The 24480-nt window shown below is 42.0% G+C and overlaps 2 protein-coding genes across 2 annotated transcripts in view; one reads left to right on the forward strand and one right to left on the reverse strand.

Annotated features, from left to right (window-relative positions):
• LOC139755039 (probable methyltransferase-like protein 24) overlaps positions 1 to 9136 on the forward strand; it is a 109510-nt gene extending 100374 nt beyond the window's left edge. Inside the window, exons 6-7 of the mRNA XM_071673005.1 lie at positions 5135 to 5260; positions 6385 to 9136. Of these exons, the coding sequence (XP_071529106.1) occupies positions 5135 to 5260; positions 6385 to 6567 (309 nt within the window). The 3' untranslated portion in view covers positions 6568 to 9136. The remainder of the gene's footprint in view (positions 1 to 5134; positions 5261 to 6384) is intronic.
• Positions 9137 to 21590: 12454 nt separating this feature from the next.
• Positions 21591 to 24480, reverse strand: part of LOC139754906 (uncharacterized) — a 36822-nt gene continuing 33932 nt past the window's right edge. Inside the window, exons 7-8 of the mRNA XM_071672732.1 lie at positions 22500 to 22607; positions 21591 to 22326 (exon numbers count right to left, since the gene is read on the reverse strand). Coding sequence (XP_071528833.1) covers positions 22144 to 22326; positions 22500 to 22607 — 291 coding nt within the window. The 3' untranslated portion in view covers positions 21591 to 22143. The remainder of the gene's footprint in view (positions 22327 to 22499; positions 22608 to 24480) is intronic.

Consider the following 24480-nt stretch of genomic DNA (forward strand, 5'->3'; position numbering starts at 1 on the left):
TATACATCCTCTACCACTTCTGAAACCACACTGCTCTTCCCCAATCTGATGCTCTGTACATACCCATACCTTCACCCTCTCAGTCAATACCCTCCCATATAATTTCCCAGGAATACTCAACAAACTTATACCTCTGTAATTTGAGCACTCACTTTTATCCCCTTTGCCTTTGTACAATGGCACTATGGAAGCATTCCGCCAATCCTCAGGCACCTCACCATGAGTCATACATACGTTAAATAACCTTACCAACCAGTCAAGAATACAGTCGCCCCCCCTTTTTTTTTTTAATAAATTCCACCGCAGTACCATCCAAACCCGCCGCTTTGCTGGCTTTCATCTTATGCAAAGCTTTTACTACCTCTTCTCTGTTTACCAAGTCATTTTCCCTAACCCTCTCCCTTTGCACACCACCTCGACCAAAACACCCTATATCTGCCACTCTGTCATCAAACACATTCAACAAACCTTCAAAATACTCACTCCATCTCTTTCTCACATCACCATTACTTGTTATCACCTCCCTCTTTTTTTTTTTTTTAATTTTCCAAAAGAAGGAACAGAGAAGGGGGCCAAGTGAGGATATTCCCTCAAAGGCCCAGTCCTCTGTTCTTAACGCTACCCCGATGACGCGGGAAATGGCGAATAGTGTGAAAAAAAAGAATATATATATATATATATATATATATATATATATATATATATATATATATATATATATATATTATCCCTGGGGATAGGGGATTAAGAGTACTTCCCACGTATTCCCTGCGTGTCGTAGAAGGCGACTAAAAGGGGAGGGAGCGGGAGGCTGGAAATCCTCCCCTCTCGTTTTTTTTTTTTAATTTTCCAAAAGAAGGAACAGAGGGGGGCCAGGTGAGGATATTCCACAAAGGCCCAGTCCTCTGTTCTTAACGCTACCTTGCTAACGCGGGAAATGGCGAATAGTTAAAAAAAAAAAAAAAAAAAAAATATATATATATATATATATATATATATATATATATATATATATATACACACACACACACACACACACACACACACAAACACAAAGGACCTTGGTGATTATTTGAAGGTCAAATGGGCAGAGGTTAGCTGGAGGGAGGCACAGACCGTAGTACAGTGGGCACAGTACATCGAAGCGGGAATGTGGCAGGTGGGCCCGAGCTGAGCTGGTGAGCCCTGGGTGTTCGTCTCGTTCGGTAAAGGAAGGTACTGATGGCTGTGGTGGTCATACAGTCAGACTACAGTCATATCTCAAGTGTATCATACGCAAAACATACAGCGCAAGTGTTACAAACTTACTGGGTGAAACACTTCACTGAGATGATAATACTGTGAGACAAGTTATGTGAGGAAGGCTTTAGTTCAGGACACAACAAACTTTTGGCGCCGTGCTGGCATACCCTCAGATGTATCATCGCCAGTGATTTGGTCACAGTGTTCTTGTATCTCTGGCCTGAGCTCTGGAACCAGCGACTTTAAGGCACTCAGCAATACAATATTCAAGTGTGTGTCATTCAGGTACTGAGCAGACCCGACACTTGAAATGCCCAAGGTCATAGATTTCCGTAACTTGCCAGATTTACCTGGACCTCAAACGTATGTGGCAATGACAGATTTACACCAACTTGCATAGTGTCGATGTCCTCTATTTTGTTCTCCTACGTCTATTCAGATATTTAGTATTACAGTGTTTGAGGTTTAGGTCCTCCGTGCACTGTGCTGTGAGGATGGTGTACATTATGTCTCCAGTCACACCAGTTTGGACGAGAGGGCCCGGGGGTAAACAGGCAGTGTTAACAACGTGGTCACGACGCTTATGCTCAACACGAGAATGTATCCACGAGAATTACTCACCCGGATCATCACTGGCTGTCTTAAGAGTGAAGAATAGAAGGGACGGTGTTGTGCAGGGCCATCGCACGTTAGTGTTGCACGAGAATATTACAGCATCAGCTCGGGAGTGGACAGTTTGTCTCAGTAGTATGGGATTGAATATTCTATATTTGCTGCAAGATCGGCTAATTCATTGTACTCTCCCTTCCCATCGTGTGAGCGGTGGCTCAAAAGAGGATACAACGTACACAGAAGCTCCAGAGAATACTAAAACCTGCCAGTGGGTGGTGTTAGATCAATATATTTTTCAGGAGCTGACCTGTGAGAGCTACATACACGTAGAGGGAATGTTGATGGCACTTCCTGACGTATCAGGAAACACCCACATCATCGCTAGATGGGAAGCACAGGTGAGGAAAGTTTTCTCATGATGTGACGATGGCGCCACCAGCCGGGTAGCGTCCATCCTACCCAGGCTTAGGGTTAAAGTCAGAGAAGGCGGACTGGTTGCAATTCTTCCCACATTCCCAGCGGCGCTTGTGTCTCCGGTGCGTACGAGTCATCACCACTAGTGATGGGTTTTGATCTCACAACCAGGAGAGCAAATGGTGATGCTAGAGAGGTCCATGCCACTAATTCCGACCCAGAAACAATCGCAGCAGAGCACCACGTCGACTCGTCAACACTCGCAACCATCTCGTCTTGACGTAATTCATGACTACAAGTATCAGCGTCCAAGTAACTATTTTGTTATTCTGCTGCCAAAGGTGTCTACACGTATCCAGCAGAACACGTTAACGTACATACTTGTTATCGTTGTCAGTAAGAGATTCGCCGGGTTTGTGGCTGTCACTGGCCCCCTTGTCTCACCGACTGATCCCTCTTATTTCTGTCATTAACGTCCCTAATTGTTCAAATAAATGTAAGTTAACATAGTTATGTAAGATTAGAATGTACTGGATCTAATTCACAGCTGGATAAGAGTTAAGTTTGTCATAATGTTGATATATTCTGTTGTTAAAATTTGCTGTTTCACAGAAAACGTATACCAAAGCGATGTGAGACGTCAGTTTTCTAGAGTACTTTGTTTTTCTTTCATCGAAGTTTGAACGCAGTCCAAGATTATCAAAAAATGTGCTTCATAAACTGATGCAATAATCTGGGGAAGCTGGTGTCGCTAGGGCTACCCAAAAACTCGATATTTTCTCTGCACTATAATTTCTTGTCTGAACTCTTTATCGTACCTGCCCGTGTTCTGTTACACTCGTCTCGCCAACTTTGCATTTGTACCCAGTATATGTCTCACTATCTGTGGCCTTTATTATTTCTCTTAAAGTGACACTCATCATCTTTCATGGACTGTGCAGGGACTACCAGACCAACGTAATGGGGGGGGGGGGGGGGGGTGAATTTGAAGCCAATTATCATTCGAGGTTACACGAAAAGATGGATTTTCTCTCACCTCAATTTTACAGAGTAGGAAAGGTTCTGTCATAATTCTTTGTCAAGTTAAAAGTTGATGTTACTCTATCGTGTTGTTATGATACGTCTCTACACCTACTGGTATATCTCTACACCTACTGGTATGTCCCTACGCCTACTGGTATGTCCCTACACCCACTGGTATGTCTCTACACCTGCTGGTATATCTCTACACTTACTGGTATGTCTCTACACCTACTGGTATGTCTCTACACCTACTGGTATGTTCCTACACCTACTGGTATGTCCCTACACCTACTGGTATGTTCCTACACCTACTGGTATGTCTCTACACTCACTGGTATGTCTCTACACTGACTGGTATGTATCTACACCTACTGGTGTGTCTTTACACCTACTGGTATGTCTCTACACCTACTGGTATGTCTCTACACCTACTGGTATGTCCATACGCCTACTGGTATGTCCCTACACCTACTGGTATGTCCCTACACCTACTGGTATGTCTCTACACTCACTGGTATGTCTCTACACCTACTGGTATGTCTCTACACCAACTAGTATGTTCCTACACCTACTGGTATGTCCCTACACCTACTGGTATGTCCCTACACCTACTGGTATGTCTCTACACTCACTGATATGTCTCTACACCTACTGGTATGTCTCTGCACCTACTGGTATGTTCCTACACCTACTGGTATGTTCCTACACCTACTGGTATGTCCATACGCCTACTGGTATGTTCCTACACCTACTGGTATGTTCCTACACCTACTGGTATGGCTCTACACCTACTGGTATGTCTCTACACCTACTGGAATTTCTATTATTACTACGTCGCAATTTGTCGACTGCTAAAAGCTCGTAAGTGTTGCATCTATTCGTTTGGTTGACAATAAACCATCCACCATAATTCTTAGTCTCAAAATGAATTTTGCATTTCAAAATTTTATTTGTACCCTCCTCTCCAACCCCTTCTATTTCCTTCTAACCGCGCATCAAGGAATGAGTATAAAGTCCCATTTCCCAGGATTACTTCAAGCCCGGTAAGCATGTAGGTCGAACTGCTGCAGTGAGTTAGATGTTGGGTGTTCTGGTACTTGTAATATTTTTGTAATAGCATTATTCACGCCATGTTTAAGCGATGCTCTCTTTAAATGAATATTAAAGTAAACCATTATGTACGTTGCGACCCTTGAATATCATGTTACGACCCTTGAATATAATGTTACGACCTTTGAATATAATGTTGCGACCCTTGAATATAATGTTACGACCTTTGAATATAATGCTACGATCCCCCTTAAATATCATGTTACGACCTTTGGATATAATGTTACGACCTTTGAATATAATGTTACGACCCTTGAATATCATGTTACGACCCTTGAATATAATGTTACGACCTTTGAATATAATGTTACGACCTTTGAATATAATGTTGCGACCCTTGAATATAATGTTACGACCTTTGAATATAATGCTACGATCCCCCTTGAATATCATGTTACGACCTTTGGATATAATGTTACGACCTTTGAATATAATGTTACGACCCTTGAATATCATGTTACGACCCTTGAATATAATGTTACGACCTTTGAATATAATGTTACAACCTTTGAATATAATGTTACGACCTTTGGATATAATGTTACAACCTTTGAATATAATGTTACGACCCATGAATAAAATGTTACGACCACCACCCTTGAATATGATGTTACGACCTTTGAATTCGATGTCACCGTTATAATCAATGGTGGTTCCGTCATGTTCGAAGATTGTAACGTCGTGCTCAAGATTCGTATCGTGGTGCTCAATGATAAGACTCTCCCTGCTGCAGGTGGCGCTGGAGGTGCACGCTACAGAACTGGTGCACGGGCCGACCAGGAAGTCCCCTCCGGTGGTACCACGCCAGGGTTGGCTACACGCCCTCCAGACTCGCTACGACGTCCTCACCATGATAGAGGTCTGTAAGCCACGTCCCCATGACCACCACGACATGTTATGAAACACATCACCAACTGTACTGCTGTAATTTACAATTATCCAGATAATGATAATTAGTGATAAAGAATGTTTGGGAAGTAGAGAGAGGGAAGGATTTGTATGTGGCATTATTGGGTCTGGAGAAAGCATTGATAGAGATACCCTGAGGAATATGCTATGTATGTGTGGTGTAAGAGAGCTGCTAGAAGCAGTGAGGAGTTTTTGATCAAGAGAGCAAGACTTATGTGTACAGGTAGGATGAGGAGATGAATGGATGTAAGGGAAGGTGGGTCTCCGTCGATGGTTTGTGATGTCACGATGGTTCTTTAATTTCTTCATGGATGAGGTGGTGAGGAAAATAATGGCGATGGTTTTAGAGATGCAGAGGGAAGGGTGAGCTGGCAGTCTACTGGGGTGGGTATAGGGGAGGGGCCCCGGCGGGGGCTGGAAAGTGTCAGTTGTTTGCGAATAGCTCGGCTCTGCTGGCAGACTCTGGTGAGAAACTGCAGTTATTGTACGAGTCTGGGAGAGTACATGAAAGGAGGAACTTGAGAGCTGAAGTGCGTCAAAGGACTAATAAGGTTTAGCAAGGGAGAGACGGGTCGGATTGAATACGACTTTCAGTGGGGAGAACATGGAGGAAATAAGGTGTTTCAAATACCTGGGAGTGGACATGGAGGAGGATGGGACTACGGGAGCTCAAGCGACCCACAGTGTGGGTGAGGTCATTGTCTGTGAGGGCAAAAATAGGTATTAGTGATGTTATAATGTCCCGACGATAGTGTATGGATGAAAGTCGTCGGCCCTAGATGTGAAAGTACGGAAAATGATGGATTTGTTGGAAATGAAATGCCTGAGGTGTGACGTGTGGCCCATACTCAGGCCTTCCTTTGCTGTATCCCTTCATTCGACTACATGTGCTTTGGTTGCCCTTCATTAACTATGTACCTGACCACCTCTGAGGCTTGTCCAAGTCCTTTTTTAAGCTGGACGAGTATGCATATGTGCGATTATTTATCATGATTCCCTAATTGTGCTGCGTGTTTGTATGTACATCAAATCCCTCACTAACCCCAGTAATGAGTACGAGTTTGTGTGTGCCAGGCACGGGGGTTCCGACGAGTGTTGTACTGGGACAACATCCAAGACGGGTCGGCTCTGTACGACGAGAACGGTACAAAGTACGAGACGGCGGGCGAGCTCCTCTACGTCAACACCAACTGGTACAACGCCTCCTTCAAGCGACAGCTCGCAACTTACGGCTTCAAGTTCAGGGGCCTCACGTGACGCTCGAAGCCGACATGAAACGAAGGATGGACGCATAGTAGAGAAAGAATTCTAAGGAAAATATGTGATTTGACCCATTAGTAATATAGATAGGTTGGTAGATAGAGGCATTTAGTATGTCTTTATCCTGGCTAAAGTTCTTTCCTTACTCCAATATACAACACAAGGAGTGACTGAGATCCTTCAAGAAAGGAAAGTTCACAATGATATAAAGGAGCATTTTTAAAGACCCTCCCTGCTCAGTCTCTAGGCCTAATGACCACTCTCATGCTGTACGATCAACCTCCCATCACAATGCGACCAATGGCCTCACACCATGTACTGCGTCTGTCCATTACACTCCACGACTACTCTCCCAACAGTCCGAACTGGTTTTCACTTCTCAGTCCTGACACTGTAAGCACAACATTGCTCGTCTAGTTGGTCCATCCAACAACACTCGTAAACGTTTCTTTATTCATCTTCTCGTCTCACTACCCTCTCGACATTCCAGTAAGCCTGAAACAGATGAGGACCGGCTGACCAATTTAGAAAGGAATTTATATGTTATACTGTGTCGTGTAGTTCGGACTACCTTCTTTGCTGTGAGTTTAAACGCTTAAGCACGACTGTACGATCCTTAGGTTGGCCCTTGACGTAAACCTTGAAGGTTGAACCTTGACGGCCAGTCAGGTCGAGGGTGACGTCATCATATGCAAGGGTCGCACGGTTATCCAAGGTTACTTCCAAGATATGTGTCAGTCGTTGCTCATTGTCGTAAGACATATTGCCTGCCCATCTCACGGTTCTCCTCAACTGTGACTTGATGTACATTCTGTGTTCCCCTGGACACAATGATTTCATGTAATATAGTTCTTAGCTTTATACACGGTGAGGTATTAATTACACGGAAAATTCGAGGGCGTTAATCGTATTGTACAACAAGCTGCAGGAAAACGCATCAAAACAATAATGTTATTGCCTTTATCTCTCTCTCACTAGCAGTCGGCACCAAAGAATGCCCTATGACAAATGAACACGTAACATCGAGATCATATAACCATAATACGTATTAAATGCTGAACTGAGTTTGTTTCCATCACCCATCACATTATGCTTTTGTTGTTTTATATAAAACTCAAAATGGAAAGAAACATCACGTCGCGCGTAAGTCACTAATTAGACTGTTAGCCAGGGGTCGGTATAGTACATACACAGCCACTGTAATACCAGAGCATATACAAACATCGATACTGAGTTCTATTGCTTTATAATTACAACAAGGACAACCGTGGTATTATAAGGTTATACAGCAGAGGCCGGTTTCTAAAAGAACAAAATTTACAGAATAGGAAAATCATAAGTATACAGTTAATCATACTCAAAAACTGACCGTCCACTCCTGGGATATGATATGTATCAGCCATGATGCTTCTAACCTGGTCACATTCTGGTTATATGAAAGTGTGACACGGACGTGTTTCCAGGTAACGTCTTTTCGCACTGAGAAATTGACCTCAACTGAGACAATGAACTCACCGGCTGGGCGATTACAATGGTGGGCGCGGCTTGTGCATACTTCCCAAGCTGGTAATTGATAGTAGGCTTGTCAATACTCGTCGAACCAATTCTCTGATGTACCACATGTATTTTCAGATTCCTCTTGCTTTTAACTATGGATAACACTTTAGTATATATCTATTTTACATATTTGATCGTCGTATCTCGCATAAGCGAGGGAGTGCCAGGAATAGACTAAGATAAGTCGCTTCTCCTGCCATTAATGCAGCGTATCTACAACCAGGATCCACAGACCTATCTGTGATCACCGTCACAATAATGGAAAAAAAAAAACTTGTTAGATGTACATCACAAAATAGTTTGTCGACATCCAGAATATATGTGGGTTGTTGGATATGATGGCTATTGACTACTTGATGGTAATTTGACTAGTACCCATGCTTGAACGTCAAGTACACATTACGAAAACACACACACACACACACACACACACACACACACACACACACACACTCCGCCTTCCCTGCTTGTCGTTACACTGAGAGTGAAATCTTCAGCAATGTTGTCACCAGATTGTTAAGATCTCGCCCGAAAAACTTCAAAGGGGTCCGTCCTTTTCCTGCCATTGACCGTAGCTTCGCCTCGATACTGCAAGACCTCCTGATGAAAGGGTCTTTGGGGTTATATGATAATGATGGTGTTCCTGGGCTTCGCCTGCTCGTGGTATACCACGAGTAAAGTCACCTTTGGTAATGTTGTATCGCTGGGAATACAAACTCGTCAAGGATCATCTCATTCCGAGGTATTATACATTTCTCTGCCACTGGAAGTAGCGCAGATTTGGGATTCAGGAGTTTTTAGAAATATCGTGGCTAACAACAGAACTCTCAGAAATCAGTCTTGGGGTAATATACATAAATAAGTAAATATGATAAAGACAATGTTGCATATAATGCGTCACCTCCATGTATAATGTTTTAGAATGATAAAATTCATCTTGAAGATTTTGCTAAATTCCCCTCAGCAGCCTCATGAGGTGTTCATAAGTATAGAAGGATAGAAGGGCCTATCAAAGAAGGAGTTGTGATCTATATATATATATATATATATATATATATATATATATATATATATATATATATATATATATATATTTGTCGCTGTCTCCCGCGTTTGCGAGGTAGCGCAAGGAAACAGACGAAAGAAATGGCCCAGCCCACCCCCATACACATGTATATACATACGTCCACACACGCAAATATACATACCTACACAGCTTTCCATGGTTTACCCCAGACGCTTCACATGCCCTGATTCAGTCTACTGACAGCACGTCAACCCCGGTATACCACATCGATCCAATTCACTCTATTCCTTGCCCTCTTTTCACCCTCCTGCATGTTCAGGCCCCGATCACACAAAATCTTTTTCACTCCATCTTTCCACCTCCAATTTGGTCTCCCACTTCTCCTCGTTCCCTCCACCTCCGACACATATATCCTCTTGGTCAATCTTTCCTCACTCATTCTCTCCATGTGCCCAAACCATTTCAAAACACCCTCTTCTGCTCTCTCAACCACGCCCTTTTTATTTCCACACATCTCTCTTACCCTTACATTACTTACTCGATCAAACCACCTCACACCACACATTGTCCTCAAACATCTCATTTCCAGCACATATATATATATATATATATATATATATATATATATATATATATATATATATATATATATATATATATATATATATATATATATATATATATATATTAGGTATTGAAGTTTGTGAATTAGCCCGGCTAGGAAAGTAATACCCTTCTTGAGACTTAGGAGTGTTGAAGTGATGCCTTGAACCATCTGTCGGCCTCCGTGTCACTCACTGGGTTGTAGACACAGTTGAAGGTCACAGTCAGGGCGCGGGGAGGATCCTAGGGTTCACCAGTGGCCATGTCCCCAGTAGCAGAGACGCCCCCGTCAAGTGGCTGCTCACCCCAACCGCGATGTCACGATTCGCTCCCCGTGTGGTGGTGGTCCAGGAGGGATTTTCTAATATTCAAATTGTTGGATTAAGAAAGACAGCAAACATTGTGTTGATAGTGAACACCCTGAATGTGAAGAACTTTTAAACTATTGGAAATATTGTATTTAATGTCGTTTATTGTTTAGGATTTGGCAGATTCTTGTAGCATTTCTTTTGTAAATAACTTAGATATTTGTTGTTTCAATAACCAACGAAGGAATTCAGTTGTACTTTAGATTAGCTTCACATCAATTATGTGTAAACTGGAGTTGATGTTAGATACAAAATCGTAGCCTGTATAGAACAACATAGCGTGATCAATAAATAATACACAGCATGGTTTTAGAAGGCACAAATCATGCCTTACAAACGCCTTTGAATTTTATCATAGATTATTAAGTACCCACAAGACAAAAGCAGCAGATATGATATTTCTGGACTTCCAGAAAGCATTCGACAAAATCCCACACGTTAAATTGACGCATAGCCTTGGGAGTTACTGGTTACGTGACAGGAAGCAGAATCGAAATGATCGGTGAATCATCACCGTGGTCACCCGTTACTATAATACTTAGGCCTATACTTTTCATTATATATGATATTAACGTAGGTCCGTAGGGCTAAATAACCTGGTTATCAAAATCTGCAGATGACACAAAGGTCGGCAATGCCACATTAACTGAAAAAGATAGGCTAGAATTACAGGAGGATCTAGATAACGTTGCTGAAGTGTCTAGTAAATGGCAAATGTCATTCAACACCATTAGATTTCAGCTGTTACAAGAAGGTAACCTAAAAAATACAATTTATTATTAACTAATGGGCCAGAAGATAAAAAGGACACCCCTAGTATGAGAGATCTAGTGGTTATCATCTTTAATAACTGCAAATTCTCTCAGCATTACAACGAAGCTGCCAAGAAAGTAAATAGGATGTTAGGATTTATTAACAGAAACTTTGCGTATGAAAACAAAGATGTGATATCGCCGCTATACCTGAGTCTAGTCAGACCACACCTCGAATACGCAGTGCCATTTTCGGGCTCGCACTTTATCAAGGTCATTCTTAAAGTGGACTGGCAGTGCAGCGAGGAGAAACTAAATTGATTCCTTCCTTGCCTAACAAGCCTTCTGGAGACAGCTTGCGAGAATTGAAATTGTTTTCCCTATGCAAGAAGTGCTTCTGGGGCAAAATAATAGAATATTTCAAAATGGTTAAAGATTCAACAACGTCGATATTGAATATATCTTTACAGTAACGACATCATTACGAAATTTTTTTTTTCTACCAAAGACAGTTTTGATGCGTTGAATAAGCTGTCAGGAAATGTTGCTCAGAGCAAGACTCTTAGTATCATCACAATTAGGTTTAATCATCGCTTGTCACTTGCCGGTATTGAATGATTTATTTAGTCATCATAACGTAGTGGTATAACATGTTACCACTGATATCTCCCTGGCTATGCTGCAGTAACATACCAACATTGATTAGCCCGTGTCACCTGCTTTGAGAGAGTAAGTAAGAATTACTGTATCATTCTTCAACATCAGAAATAATACAGGCATGGTAAGTCAAGAGGCTGAAACTTAAGTTATTCTTAGTATTGTCTTTAAAGCAAGCAGTGAAGCGATGCAAGTCGTTGGTGATGGGATGCATGATATATTCATGTTCATTCTGCCTTAAGACTCCCATAAAAAAAGAAAAAAGACGATCAGGCTTATAAATCCTGCAAGGTATTCTTACTACCTGTTCTGCCGGCGTGCCGGAGGGAGTGGAGGACGGGGAGAGAGCCTTTGCTTTACTATTCTTTTTTTCTACTGCTTTCAAGGGGGCTGCCTTTCTTTATTCGTTTTTTTTTTTTTTTTTTTTAGCATTAAGGCCAGACCATCTCGCTTGGAACCTAGGCCTGTGTATAATGAGACTTTTTATTAATACTTTACATATGCAATAAACAACACGTTTCGCGGATACAACGCATCCCAACAGATGTAAACAACATCAAGTTTCATATCCCAACACCAGCACAAAGGTTTGTGCATCCAGTTACTGTCATGCCAGATAAACATTGGCTTGGCGGTAACAGAATTTTATAATGCAGAATTTGAAACTATTTCCAAAACTTAACTGCATATGGTTGTACGAATACTTGATTCTGCAGCTAGCACAGCTAATCAGCTCACCTAGCTCAGTTCTTATCTATTCAGATTAATAATGTTAATGTCACCATTGATCTTTTGCCTGCTCAAGGAGGTATACGATACTTGCTTCTGCAGCTAGCGTAACTCAATAGCTAGCGCATCTCAGTAGCAGCCTAGTACAGTAGCTAATTCTAGCATAGTAAATAGCTTAACGCAGTAGCCATTCTATTTCAGTAGCTAGCGTAGCCCTGTACTAACCTGTCTCAGGAAAACTGCATCAAATTTGATAAGATAATTTGGATATTCAGTTATGAGCGGAGGTGTAAAAAGTTTAACCTACTAATAGAGAGGTAGTTTTACAGTCGGTTACCAGTGTGTGTGTGCGTGTGTGTGTGTGTGTGTTAGGCCAGTCTTGTCCCAGCAGATAGTAAATATCATTTTGAGGTGACTCAGTCCGTGTATATTAGTGTTAAAGTTAGGAACACTCCACAATAAATTCCATGCTGAACTGTGGTCGTCTTATGACCACTTTATGTCATACTGTTTTTGTTTATTGTTCTCCGTCTCAAGTCCGTCCACAGTTGTTCCCACACAACGTATGCTTCAGCAAAACTGTTCCACAGACCAAGAGGAAAAAACCAACATACAATGAACTAATTATCGAATGAAAAAGCCACGTTCAAAAAACTCTCCTCCATCTGCTGAATGTGTATATATTGTAAGTTAAAGTTTGCTGACGAGAAATCTGGGGACTTTTATTTCATCTTTTAATCATATTTGACTGGAGAGGCCCAGATATCATGTGGAGAAATGTGTAACTTCATTCGTGATACTAGTTGTGTGTCATATAGTTTGACTAACTAGTGACAGTCATTTGAAAGAATCTATTGTTCTATAGTAGGCCCGACAAATTTGGTTTCGCGTATAATTTTAGATCATCCGAATGTCAATGGAGTGCAACCATTAGTGTGACTGCAAGTAAAAATGATAAAGATAATGAAATAATGTGGTGAGACGACCAGTTTCTGTATTACTGGAACGATGAAAATATCTTCTTGTATCTGAGAAGGGAAGTGATACAGGTGATTACATCTCAAGTGAAAAGTCAACTTCGGCGAGGATATATCATCGTCTGTGGACGAAAGAAACTTTCTCGTCGAAGAACTTCTCATACCAAAGGAGTCCATTTCTCTGGATCCGAAAGAAGCGCAACCTGAAGGACTGCCTGGAAAGGGGTCCCGGACAAACAGCAAAACTCTTTCAAGGAAGAAGTCTCAGGACAGCACGAATCTAGAGAAGCAGTGATGGCTTGCGCAAAAGATGCTTGTGGCATGAAAAAGGTATTAGGTGGGCAGATTAGAAAAAGTAGTGAGTGGAGGGATGAAGTAAGATTGTTCGTGAAAGAGAAGAGAGAGGCGCTTGGACGATTCTTACAGGAAGACTGGGAGATGTATAAAAGAAATAGGCGGGAAGTCAAGAGAAATGTGAAAAAGAGGGCAAATGAGAGTTGGGGTGAGAGAGTATCATTAAATTTTAGGGAGAATAAAAAGATGTTTTGGGAAGGAGGTAAATAAAATGCGTAAGACAAGAAAACAAATGTGAACATCGGTGAAGGGGGCTAATGGGGGAGGGGGTAATAACAAGTAGTGGTGAAGTGAGGAGTGAGTATTTTGAAGGTCTGTTGAATGTGTTTCATGATAGAGTGGCAGATGTGGGGTGTTTTGGTCGAGGTGGTGTGCGAAGTGAGAGGGTCTGGGAGAATGGTTTGGTGAACAGAGAAGAGGTAGTAAAAGCATTGCGGAAGATGAAAGCTGGCAAGGCGGAGGGTTTGGATGGTATTGCAGTGGAGTTTATTAAGAAAGGGAGTGACTGTTGTTGATTGAGTGATATTCATTGTTTGTAGGGTTCATGTTGAAGTGCCTGAGGAATGGCGGAATGCATGCATAGTGCCATTGTAAAAAGGCAAAGGGGATAAAGGTGAGTGTTCAAATTACAGAGGTATAAGTTTGTTGAATATTCCTGGGAAATTAAATGAGAAGTTATTGATTGAGAAGGAAAAGGAATGTACAGAGCATCAGACTAGGGAAGAGCAGTGTCGTTTCAGAAGTGGTAGATGATGTGTGGATCAGGTGTTTCCTTTGAAGAATGTATGTGAGAAATACTTAGGAAAAACAGATGGATTTGTATGAAGCATTGATGGATCTGGAGAAGGCATATGATAGAGATGCTTTGTGGAAGGTATTAAGAGTATATGATGTGGGAGGTAAGTTGCTAGAAGCATTGAAGTGTTTTTATCAAGGATGTAAGGCATGTGTACGAATAGGAAGAGAGGAAAGTGACTGGTTCCCAGAGAATGTCGGTTTGCGGCAGGGGTGCGTGATGTCTTCATGGTTGTTTAATTTGTTTATGGATGGGTTGTTAGGGAGGTGAATGCAAGAGTTTTGGAGAGAGGGGCAAGTATGCAGTCTATTGTGGATGAGAGGGCTTGGAAAGTGAGTCAGTTGTTCGCTTATGATACACCCCTGGTGGCTGATTCTGGTGAGGAACTGCAGAAGTTGGTGACAGTTTGGTAAAGTGTAAGAAAGAAGAAAGCTGAGGGTAAATGTGAATAAGAGCAAGGTTATTAGGTTCGGTAGGGTTGAGGGACAAGTATATTGGGAGGTAAGTTTGAATGGAGAAAAACTGGAGGAAGTGTTTTAGGTATGTGAGAGTGGATTTAATAGCGGATGGAACCATGGAAAAGGAAGTGAGTCACAGGGTGTGGGGAGGGGACGAAGGTTCTGGGAGCGTTGAAGAATATGTGGAAGGCGAGAACGTTATCTCGGGAAGCAAAAAAGGGTATGTTTGAAGGAATAGTGGTTCCAACAATGTTATATGGTGGCGAGGCATGGGCCATATAGATGAGGTTGTGCGGAGGAGGGTGGATGTGCTGGAAATGAACTGTTTGAGGACAAAATGTTGTGTGAGGTGGTTAGATCAAGTAATGAAAGGGTAAGAGAAATGTGTGGTAATAAAGATAATGTAGTTGAGAGAGCAGAAGAGGGTGTATTGAAATGGTTTGGTCACATGGAGAGAATGAGTGAGGAAAGATTGACAGAGAGGATATATGTGTCAGAGGTGGAGGGAACGAGAAGTGGGAGACCAAATTGGAGGTGGAAGGATGGAGTGAAAAAGATTTTGAGTGATCGGAGCCTGAACATACAGGAGGGTGAAAGGCGTGCAAGGATAGTATATGCGGGTCGACGTGCTGCCAATGGATTGAAGCAGGGCATGTGAAGCGCTGCGATAAACCATGGAAAGTTTTGTAGGGCCTGGATATGGAAAGGGAGCTGTGGTTTCGGTGCATTACACATGACAGCTAGAGACTGAGTGTGAACGAATGTGGCCTTTGTTGTCTTCCTAGCGCTACCTCGCGCGCGCGCGGGGAAAGTGGGGGTACTGTTCATGTGTGGCGGGGTAGCAATGGGCATGGATGAAGGCATTAAGTATGAATATGTACATGTGTACTTATATATATGTCTGTGTATGTATATTTATGTATACGTTGAAATGTACATGTGCGTGTGTGTGCGTTTATGTATATGCATGTGTATGTGTGTGGGTTGGGCCATTCTTTCGTCTGTTTCCTTACGCTACCTCGCTAACGCGGGAGACAGCGACTAAGAATAATACTTCAAACGCATTCCCCGCTCATCGTACGAGGCGATTAAAGGGGACGGGATCGGGGGGCTAGAAACCCTCCCCTCCTAGTATTTTAACTTTCTAAACGGGGAAACAGAAGAAGGAGTCACGCAGGGAGTGCTCATCCTCCTCGAAGGCTCAGATTGGGGTGTCTAAATGTGTATGGATGTAACCAAGATGAGAAAAAGGGAGAGATAGTATGTTTGAGGAAAGGAACCTGGATATTTTGGCTTTCAGTGAAACGAAGCTCAAGGGTAAAGGGGAAGAGTGGTTTAGGAATGTTTTGGGAATAAAGTCAGGGGTTGGTGAGAGGACAAGAGCAAAGGAAAGAGTAGCACTACTCCTGAAACAGGAGTTGTGGGAGTATGTGATAGAGTGTAAGAAAGTAAACTCTAGATTGATATGGGTAAAACTGAAAGTGGATGGAGAGAGATGGGTGATTATTGGTGCCAATGCACCTGGGCATGAGAAGAATGATTATGAGAGGCAAGTGTTTTGGGAGCAGCTAAGTGAGTGTGTTTGCTGTTTTGATGTGCGAGACCGGGTTATAGTGATGGGTGATTTGAATGCAAAGGAGAGATTATAATGCAGCAGTTGGGGAAATAATTGGTGTACATGGGGTGTTCAGTGTTGTAATTGGAAATGGTGAAGAGCTTGTAGATTTGTGAGCTGAAAAAGGATTGGTGATTGGGAATACTTGGTTTAAAAAGAAAGTTATACATAAGTATACGTATGTAAGTAGGAGAGATCGCCAGAGAGCGTTATTGGATTACATGTTAACTGATAGGCGCGTGAAGAGAGAGACTTTTGGATGTTAATGTACTGAGAAGTGCAACTGGAGGTATGTCTGATCATTATCTTGTGGAGGCGAAGGTGAAGATTTGTAGAGGTTTTCAGAAAAGAAGAGAGTGGTGAGAGTAAGTGAGCTTGAGAAGAAGATTTGTGTGAGGAAGTACTAGGAGTGACTGAGTGCAAAGGGGAAAATGGTGAGAGCAAATGACGTAAGGGGAGTGGGGGAGGAATGGGATGTATTTAGGGAAGCAGTGATGGCTTGTGCAAAAGATGCTTGTGGCATGAGAATGATGGGAGGTGGGCAGATTAGAAAGAGCAGTGAGTGTTGGGATGAAGAAGTAAGATTTTTGATGATGAGTTTGAGAAGATATATTCTATTGGATCAAAGTTAAAGTACCCTAGATCTTTCATTGATAAATCCCTTAAGTTAGCAGAGAAATCATTTTATAGAGTTGAGCCCAAACCTCCCATTGACACCAACAATCTTTTAGTTCTCCCTTTTAATAATAATTTCACTTTGCTTCCCTTGTTGCTAAAATCCTTCACTGTAAATGTTGCCTTTAACACCAATAATACTATAAAGAATATCTTAATCAGGAATTCACCAGAAAATTCTCTTGGTTGCATCTATAAAGTGCCTTGTGGAAACTGTGATAAATCTTATGTTGGTCAGACTGGTAAGGATCTTTCTGTTAGACTTAAGCAACATAAATATAGTATAAGAACGGGACAAGAATCAAATGCATTGTTTAATCATGTTAAAAACTATGATCATTGCATTGACTGGGGTAACGCAATCTCAGTTATTAACTCTAACTCTATTACCAAGAGAAATATCATTGAATCTTGTATTATTAAATACACAAAGAATTATAATCTTAATATTAGTGATGGTCTATACAAATTAGATAACTTTATTGTTGATAAGATTTGTAGAATGATAAGTTTATGAACGCTCGTTGTATGTTTTGGACAATCACATGTTTACCAAATGGCATCCTAGCTTCGTCTCTTCGATGTATATCAACTGACTGTTATATTTCTCTCTTGTGTCTCCCCTGATGATGTGATTATTACACGAAAGTGCACTTGGGCACTTTTCGTGTTTCATTTTCCCCTTGGACTCATAGGAATATCTTGATCACGCGCAAAATTGTGATCCTTTAAAAAAAAAAGAATGGCCCAACCCACCCACATACACATGTATATACATACACGTCCACACACGCAAATATACATATCTATACATCTCAATGCATATATACACACAGACATATACATATATACACATGTACATACTTCATACTATCTGCTTTTATTCATTCCCATCGCCACCTCGCCACACATGGAATAACAACCTCCTCTCCCCTCAACTGTGCGAGGTAGCGCTAGGAAAAGACAACAAGGCCACATTCGTTCACAATCAGTCTCTAGCTGTCATGTAATAATGCACAGAAACCACAACTCCCTTTCCACATCCAGGCCCCACACAACTTTCCATGGCTTACCCCAGACGCTTCACATGCCCTGGTTCAATCCATTGACAGCACGTCGACCCCGGTATACCACATCGTTCCAATTCACTCTATTCCTTGCACGTCTTTCACCCTCCTGCATGTTCAGGCCCCGATCACTAAAAATCTTTTTCACTCCATCTTTCCACCTCCAATTTGGTCTCCCACTTCTCTTCGTTCCCTCCACTTCAGACACATATATCTTCTTGGTCAATCTTTCCTCACTCATTCTCTCCATATGACCAAACCATTTCAAAACACCCTCTTCTGCTCTTTCAACCACACTCTTTTTATTACCACACATCTCTCTTACCCTATTATTACTTACTCGATCAAACCACCTCACACCACATATTGTCCTCAAACATCTCATTTTCAGCACATCCAACCTCCTCCGCACAACTCTATCCATAGCTTACGCCTCGCAACCATACGACATTGTTGGAACCACTATTCCTTCAAACATACCCATTTTTGCTTTCCGAGATAATGTTCTCGACTTCCACACATTCTTCAAGGCTCCCAGAATTTTCGCCCCCTCCCCCACCCTATCATTCACTTCTGCTTCCATGGTTCCATCCACTGTCAAATCCACTCCCAGATATCTAAAACACTTCACTTCCTCCAGTTTTTCTCCATTCAAACTTACCTCCCAGTTGACTTGACCCTCAACCCTACTGTACCTAATAACCTTACTCTTATTCACATTTACTCTCAACTTTCTTCTTTCACACACTTTACCAGACTGAGTCACCAGCTTCTGCAATTTCTCACATGAATCTGCCATCAGCGCTGTATCATCAGCGATCAACACTGACTCACTTCCCAAGCTATCTCATCCACAACAGACTGCATACTTGCCCCTCTTTCCAAAACTCTTGTATTCACCTCCCTAAAAACCACATCGATAAACAAATTAAACAACCATGGAGACATCACGCACACCTGCCGCAAACCAACATTCATTGAGAACCAATCACTTTCCTCTCTCCCTACACGTACACATGCCTTACATCCTCGATAAAAACTTTTCACTGCTTCTAACAACGTACCTCCGACACCATATATTCTCAATATCTTCCACAGAGCATCTGTTCAACTTTATCATATGCCTTCTCCAGATCCATAAATGCTACATACCAATCCATTTGCTTTTCTAAGTATTTCTCACATACATTCTTCAAAGCAAACACCTGATCCACACATCCTCTAACACTTCTGAAACCACACTGCTCTTCCCCAATCTGATGCTCTGTACCTGCCTTCATCCTCTCAATCGATACCCTCCCATATAATTTCCCAGGAATACTCAACAAACTTATGCTTCTGTAATTTGAGCACTCACTCTTATCCCCTTTGCCTTTGTACAATAGCACTATGCAAGCATTCCGCCAGTCCTCAGGCACCTCAACATGAGTCATACATACATTAAATAACCTTACCAACCAGTCAACAATACAGTCACCCCCTATCTCAATAAATGCCATTGCAGTATCATCGAAACCCGCTGCCTTGCCGGCTTTCATCTTCTGCAAAGCTTTTAATATCTCTTCTCGGTTTGACATATCGTTCTCCCTAACCCTCTCACTTTGCACACAACCTCGACCAAAACACCCTATATCTGCCACTCTATCATCAAACACATCCAAGATACCTTCAAAATACTCACTCCATCTCTTTCTCACAGCACCACTACTTGTTATCACCTTCCCATTAACCCCCTTCACTGATGTTCCCATTTGTTCCCTTGTCTTATGCACTTTATTTACCTCCTTCCAAAAATCTTTTTATTCTACCTAAAATTTGATGATAATCTCTCACCCCAACTCTCTCATTTGCCCTCTTTTTCGCCTCTTGCACCTTTCTCTTGACCTCCTGCCTCTTTCGTTTATACATCGCCCAATCATTTGCATTATTTCCCTGCAAAACTCGTCCAAATACCTCTCTCTTCTCTTTCACTAATAATCTTACTTCTTCATCCCACCACTCACTACCCTTTCTAATCTGCCCACCTCCCACGCTTCTCATGCCACAAGCATCTTTTGCACAAGCCATCACTGCTTCCCTGAATAAATCCCATTCCTCCCCCACTCCCCTTACGTCCTTTGTTCTCACCTTTTTCCATTCTGTATTCAGTCTCACCTGGTACTTCCTCACACAAGTCTCCTCCCCAAGCTCACTTACTCTCACCACTCTCTTCACCCCAACATTCTCTCTTCTTTTCTGAAAACTTCTACAAATCTTCACCTTTGCTCCACAAGATGATGATCAGACATCCCTCCAGTTGCACCTCTCAGCACATTAATATCCAAAAGTCTCTCTTTTGCGCGCCTATCAATTAACACGTAATCCAATAACGCTCTCTGGCCATCTCTCCTACTTACATACGTATACTTATGTATATCTCTCTTTTTAAACCAGGTATTCCCAATCACCAGTCCCTTTTCAGCACATAAATCTACAAGCTCTTCACCATTTCTATTTACAACACTATACACTCCATGTACACCAATTATTCCTTGAACTGCCACCTTACTCACCTTTGCATTCAAATCACCCATCACTATAACCCGGTCTTGTGCATCAAAACCACTAACACACTCACTCAGCTGCTCCCAAAGCACTTGCCTCTCATGATCCTTCTTCTCATGCCCAGGTGCATATGCACCAATGATCACCCATCTCTCTCCATCTACTTTCAGTTTTACCCATATCAATCTAGAGTTTACTTTCTTACACTCTATCGCATACTCCCGCCACTCCTGTTTCAGGAGTAGTGCTACTCCTTCCCTTGTTCTTGTCCTCTCACTAACCCCTGACTTTACTCCCAAGATATTTCCAAACCACTCTTCCCCTTTACCCTTAAGCTTCGTTTCACTCAGAACCAAAACATCCAGTTTCCTTCCTCAAACATACTACCTATCTCTCTTTTTTTCATATCTTGATTACATCCACACATATTTAGACACCCCAATCTGAGCCTTGTAGGAGGATGAGCACTCCCCGCGTGACTCCTTCTTCTGTTTCTCCTTTCAGAAAGTTAAAATACAAGGAGGGGAGGGTTTCCAGCCCCCCGTTCCCGTCCCCTTTAGTCGCATTCTACGACACGTGAGGAATGTGTGGGAAGTATTCTTTCTCTCCTATCACCAGGGATATATATATATATATATATATATATATATATATATATATATATATATATATATATATATATATATATATATATATATATATATATATATATACACACACACACACACACACACACACACACACACACACACATAGATTCTCATCATTGAAGCAGGACATCAGTATATAAGCAATGGATGCTGGTATTTCCGTCCTCCATTATCAGTTTTGTTTTCGAGTGGTACCTGGAAGTTAACGCGCTGAGCGCGTGGGTATAATTGTTGTGCAAGACGGGTACGACCCTAGATCACGACGGAACGACCCTTACGTATGATGGCTTGGCCTGACCATGAAGGCTTCAGCATCCTTGGATCGTACCATCTTTCTCACTGATCATGTGTTCAGAGAGGAGTCGCTTAATGTGAGTAAGTGGTATATCATCATACGCTGAACCTGCCTCATACGTTGCGATACAGACGTAAACATAGACGCTTTGGCGTGGTTACCGTCGTTCGTCCAGGTTAATGTTCATCACATTTATCCTCCAGAACCTCTTACACACGTTATCTGGAAACGCCCATGTAATCTATTCCAGGAAGCATTCCCAAGCATCTGTGTTTTAGATTCAGTTTACAATACCTTTGATGATCTGGACCAATATACCCTAGCATAGCGCGGGGGTTCAGGACTCGGGTACTTCGGAGCTTCATAAACACTGCCTATACGGAGCACTTTATCTCAAACACAGTCAGCTGGTCGGGCTCCTAGGCTGCAACAGCTGGTCACGTTGAACCTCAGTCCATCTGTCGGAACTTGAAGCCGTAAGTTGCGAGCTGCCGCTTGAAGGAGGCGTTGTACCAGTTGGTGTTGACGTAGAGGAGCTCGCCCGCCGTCTCGTACTTGGTACCATCCTTGTCGTACAGGTGATGAGGACCCCTGGTGTTGTCCCAGTACACCACCCTGCGGAACCCCCGCGCCTGCAATAAACATAGAATCATACTCTCCTGTATATGCTGTAATGACATAGAAACTCAGCCATGATCATATGTATGCTCGTGGCTGATGTATACACAAACACAAAGTCACGCTTGCGAATACCAGGGACAATACTATCTACGTTAGCAGCTAAAACCCCGCCTCACTGACTGACCTCAATCATACGGAGGACGTCGTAGCGTTCCTGTAGCAGACCCAGCCACCTCTCCCGGGGCAACTTTTTAGGGTAAACGAGGTCGGCTACGTGCACCTCCAGCGCCACCTGCAATAAGAATCTTGTGTTGTTTGGGTTTGAAATGACGGGTGTGTTTATTGTGGCTGCTTGTGTACTTATTTAGTAGCCGACACGCAATACACAAAATAAAATCCCAGTCTCCTTGGAACGGTGAAAAATAAAAGTCAGATACTGCAAGGATTTATACGAGCTCCACAGGCGCTCGTAGACCCGACCCTTGAAAGTGGGAAGGCTACTAGAGGAAGAAAAGATAAAAGAAGGAAGAGAACCATACGGTTTCGCTGTACAAGGAAAGAAGGAGGTATCGTTGCAGTCAATCCTCGTGTGGTTTGTCTCGACACAGAAACTTCTGGAAGAAGTAGCTAGATATGAGCGGCAGACCCAGGTCTTGCTGGTTAGAACACAAGCAAATAGTTCATTAGAGCAGTGGCCGCAACGATAGCTGTTAAAAAAGAGAGAAGGAAACAACATCAAAGAAGAAAAAGGATGGTTAGAGAAAGGCGAGAACAGGAATGTTGATAAGGTGGAAGGCTTTGGATTCCATCAGGCTCACTGAGAAGTGAGAGAAGAGCTAGCCCAAATAAGCAAACAGTGGGCCATACTAGGGAGAATGAGAGACCCTTGTAGATATGGAATAATTCCTCAATAGATTTATTGTGACACCTGTGCAACACCTCAAACTTTTGGGAAATAGACTTTTTTATTTTCAAGTTACTGCAAGATTCAGTTGCGATGTTTTCAAACCCAATAGCAGGTAAAGAAAGATATTTGTAGAGATACATAGCTAGAAACTACGTTTTTGAACTGTTAAAGTTTAATAGGTTATTGCTTCTCTATTCCGACATACTGCAAAGCTCCGAGTTAAGAGAGCAACTATCTTTAGCATCAGAACCGGAGCGAGGTGTGGGTAAGACAATGATTCAGACACTTTAAATATGAAACCAAGAACCGTTGAATTATTTCTACTGGTTCAAAGATTCAGATATCATGATGAACTATTAGAAATTAATAGTTAACAGGAAGGTATAAAACTATGAACTACAGATGTAACAAACACTAGATTAGAAAAAACATGACAAAAATAAGATTATAGTACGCGAAGACATTTTGTTATACCCAAGTTTACACTTCATAAGATGAAAAGATGCATTATTGATCCAAATGCATTGGTATTTCACTTTTTTTATGACGTAACTGAATGAATATCTTATAATTGTTTAAATCGTTTGTGAGCTGCAACATTTTGACGATCAGTAACCTGTCAGAAACAAAATTTACCATGTTTGTTCAACAGTATGACCTGCATGGTTTATACTGTCTCTCGTGGTTGTCTTCTTTTTCCCATTGGTAAATCTGATTTCTTAATTTTGTAGCCATATGTGTGGGGATGATCATTCGTATTTAATGAGATTATCAGAAATATCAGCGATAGTATGAACCATGTCGTAAAACGCGCGCGCCTGTGTGTGTGTGTGTGTGTGTGTGTGTGTGTGTGTGTGTGTGTGTGTGTGTGTGTGTGTGTAAATAAAAAGGGTATTTAAGAGAGCAGAAGGTGTGTTGAAATCATTTGAATAAATGGAGAGAATGAGCGAGGAAAGGTTGACAAAGAGTATGTATATGTCAAAAGTAGATGGAAAAAGGAAAAGCTAGAGATCAAATTGGAGATGGAAGGATGGGGTGAAAAAAATTTTGAGTGATCGAGGCTTGAACATGCAGGGGGGTGAGAGACGGGCACGGAACAGTGTAAATTGGAACGATGTGGTATACTGTGGTCAACGTGTTGTTAATGGACTGAACCAGGGCATGTGGAACGTCTAGGGTAAACCATAGAAAGGTCTGTGGGGCCTGGATGTGGACAGGGAGCTGTGGTTTCTGTTATTTACAAATGACAGCTAGAGAC

Source organism: Panulirus ornatus, chromosome 18, assembly GCF_036320965.1.
Source record: "Panulirus ornatus isolate Po-2019 chromosome 18, ASM3632096v1, whole genome shotgun sequence".
Classification (NCBI taxonomy): Eukaryota; Metazoa; Arthropoda; class Malacostraca; order Decapoda; family Palinuridae; genus Panulirus; species Panulirus ornatus.